General features: G+C 46.8%; 1 protein-coding gene across 1 annotated transcript in view; it reads left to right on the forward strand.

Moving 5' to 3' along the window:
• Nucleotides 1–2,077: 2,077 nt before the first annotated feature.
• The window catches only part of SVOPL (SVOP like), a 12,406-nt gene continuing 11,668 nt past the window's right edge, over nt 2,078–2,815 (forward strand). Inside the window, exons 1-2 of the mRNA XM_053978170.1 lie at nt 2,078–2,149; nt 2,254–2,378. Coding sequence (XP_053834145.1) covers nt 2,078–2,149; nt 2,254–2,378 — 197 coding nt within the window. The remainder of the gene's footprint in view (nt 2,150–2,253; nt 2,379–2,815) is intronic.

Raw genomic sequence — 2,815 nt, forward strand, 5'->3', positions numbered from 1 at the left:
AAAACCTCTGTACATGGAGCCACAACATCAGCATCCTACGCTCCCCTCCGACCACACTTAGCAGGCTGGTGGCTGCTGCCTATGGCAGTGGGAAGAGCTGGCTGCCTTGGCTTTTCTCAGGCCTCTGCTTTGTGTAATTATTGTATTATATTGGTAATTTGAGAATTCATTTACTTGGAAAAATTTTTTAAATGTGACTCTGTTTCAAAAGCATTTTAAATAGTACACGGCTGTCCTTCTTACATTTGCGCTGACTGCTGTTTTAGCAACCCCCTGTTGAGCCCTGCCACCAGGACATCCAGGGGCTGGCCGGTGGACATAAAGCTGGTAGATGTTTCCAGGCTTTTTCCTGGTGCAGTCCCCAAGGAGCATGAGAAATATTTTTTATTAAAAGGAGGTATAATTTGAATGCTGATAGGTTTTGTGTCTTAATTTTCTTTTCATGTTTAGGACAAAAGACATTTACAGTGGAAGAAGCTGTGGAAACTATTGGGTTTGGGAGGTTCCATATCATGCTTTTCCTCATCATGGGCAGCACTGGGGTAGGTATCTGTGGTGGCCTGAAAAAAGCTTTCTTCTCATTTTTCTCATTGCTGTGCAATAACAACCGTAAGCACATACCACTACCAGCCCATTTTTCCCATACATACCTTCTCAAGCAGGATTTCTGCTATTTTCACCATTGGTGAAAGTAGATTTTGGTCCCATTGATATCAGACCCATTTCAGGGCAAAGCTGAGCAAGTTGGCCCAGAGAATCATGGTTTGGCCCCTGTTCTGGAACACTGTCAGGGCACATCTTCAGTTAGGGCCTGAAGGTTAGGTTCAGCTTCACAGTTGCATTTTTCATGTCACCCCCATGGCACCCAAATCCTCTGTAATCTGGCTCAGAAGGCCTAGCATCTTCTCACCTCTGGCTACTTGAAAAATTTCCTTTCATGATCTTGGGTTAATTGTGTATCTGTTTTGGGAACTTGGGCAAAAGCCAGAGGCCAGGCAGGGCTAAAAATGTAATGAGGGTCTATCCATGAGGATTGCTGCAGCTGAAGTGAAAAAGTCAGAAGCTGTGTGTAAACAGTCAGCTCATTCCTAACTGAAGCCAGTACTGGGGCACACAGCCAGTGGAGCAATGGAACTCTTAAAAACAGTTTTAAGAGTTCATGTCAGATGCCTGAATCCACAGCTAGACACCCAATGAAGCAGCTTGATTTCCAGAGATAGTTGAAGATCTCCTAATAACCCAGCAGGGTAAGAATCTTCTCTGCCAAGGATGACTATTTCCAAACTTCCCAGATATACAGTATACCTGTACCTGCTTTCTAAGTGTGCCTTTCTCTCCTCCTCTCCCTGTCACCAAGATCTTCCAGGTCAGGCACAGGGCTCAGACCACTGTGGAGGCACCATGGCTTCACAGGACTGTTCTGACATGATGGAACTGCCATGGCTGCAGGCTTTGTGGGACTGAGAGACTTTTCCCTGTGGGCTTCTTGTGGTTTCCCTTCTTGCTAACACATACACTTGTTCCCAAAGGTGGCTGAAGCCATGGAGATCATGCTGATAGCTGTTGTGTCCCCTCTCATCCGATGTGAGTGGCAGCTCCAAGACTGGCAGGTGGCTTTAGTGACAACAGTGAGTGTCTCATGTTCTCCCCAGAAAAGTCATCTACCATGTGGTCATAGTCATGGGTACCACCACGGGTTTCTGAAAGTGCATTTCCCAGCAAACCAAACAAATTCCTAGGGCCTCTTTACAGGGACAAGAACAGTGCCACAACTGTAGACATCAGAAATGAAGCTGATGAGAGCAGATGTCCATGCCCAGGGCAAGTAGACAAAGCAAATCCCCACTTCCACATTCTTATTTTGAAAACCCTGCCACCCACCCTCAGCTTTGGGTGTTGCAGCAGTGAGTGCCTACACAAAGGAAGCCATCCCCTGAAAGCCTCTCCCTTGTGGTTCTGTGTGCCACAGTTCATCCTGCTGCCCTGAGAACACACAGCTCACCTGCAGCTCAAAGAGCAGAGCTGCCCCATGTAGCTGGGAATGGGCCCTTCACAGCTGTGTTCCAATTCCCCTCAGATGGTGTTTTTTGGCTACATGGTGTTCAGCATAGTGCTCGGGCTCCTGGCCGACAGGTACGGCCGCTGGAAGGTGAGTGACTGCCGGGGGCTGTGCGTCCTTTTCCTGCGCTCCACAGGAGCCATGCACCTGGCTGAGCCTGTGCTTTAATAACCCTAATTCTTGCCCTTTTGCAGATCCTGCTGCTCTCCTTCCTCTGGGCAGCTTATTTCTCCCTCCTGACCTCATTTGCCCCATCCTACATCTGGTTTGTGTTCCTGCGGGCCATGGTAGGAGGTGGTGTGTCAGGCCACGCGCAAGGGTAAGGCTGTGCAAGCCGCCTTCTCAGAGAAGGTAATGGAGTGGCTGGAAGGGGAAAGGGGACCAAAGTCCCACATCACCTTGAAACAAAAAGCCATTCTGTAATTTCACTAAATCCCAGTCAATTGACCTAACTTGCAGTTCCCAAGGACTCCTGAGGCCTGGAATAAAGGGGGCAGCTTGTTTACATTAAAGTGGTGACAGAAGGATTATTAAGAACATATAAAAACAATTAAACAGGTAACAGATGAGTAAAGGCTCCTTCCTCCTTAAAAAAAAAAAAATACAAAATTCTGCTTAAGTAGAAAATTATTTTTGAATTATATAAAATGTTCCCACTGAAATTAAGTTTTCGTCTTGTTGGGGCAGAAAGGAGGATGTGGGGAAAAAAAATTCACAATATTAACAACCACTTCACTAGGGGCCTGGAAAAATAGG

Source organism: Vidua macroura, chromosome 5, assembly GCF_024509145.1.
Source record: "Vidua macroura isolate BioBank_ID:100142 chromosome 5, ASM2450914v1, whole genome shotgun sequence".
In the NCBI taxonomy this organism is placed as follows: Eukaryota; Metazoa; Chordata; class Aves; order Passeriformes; family Viduidae; genus Vidua; species Vidua macroura.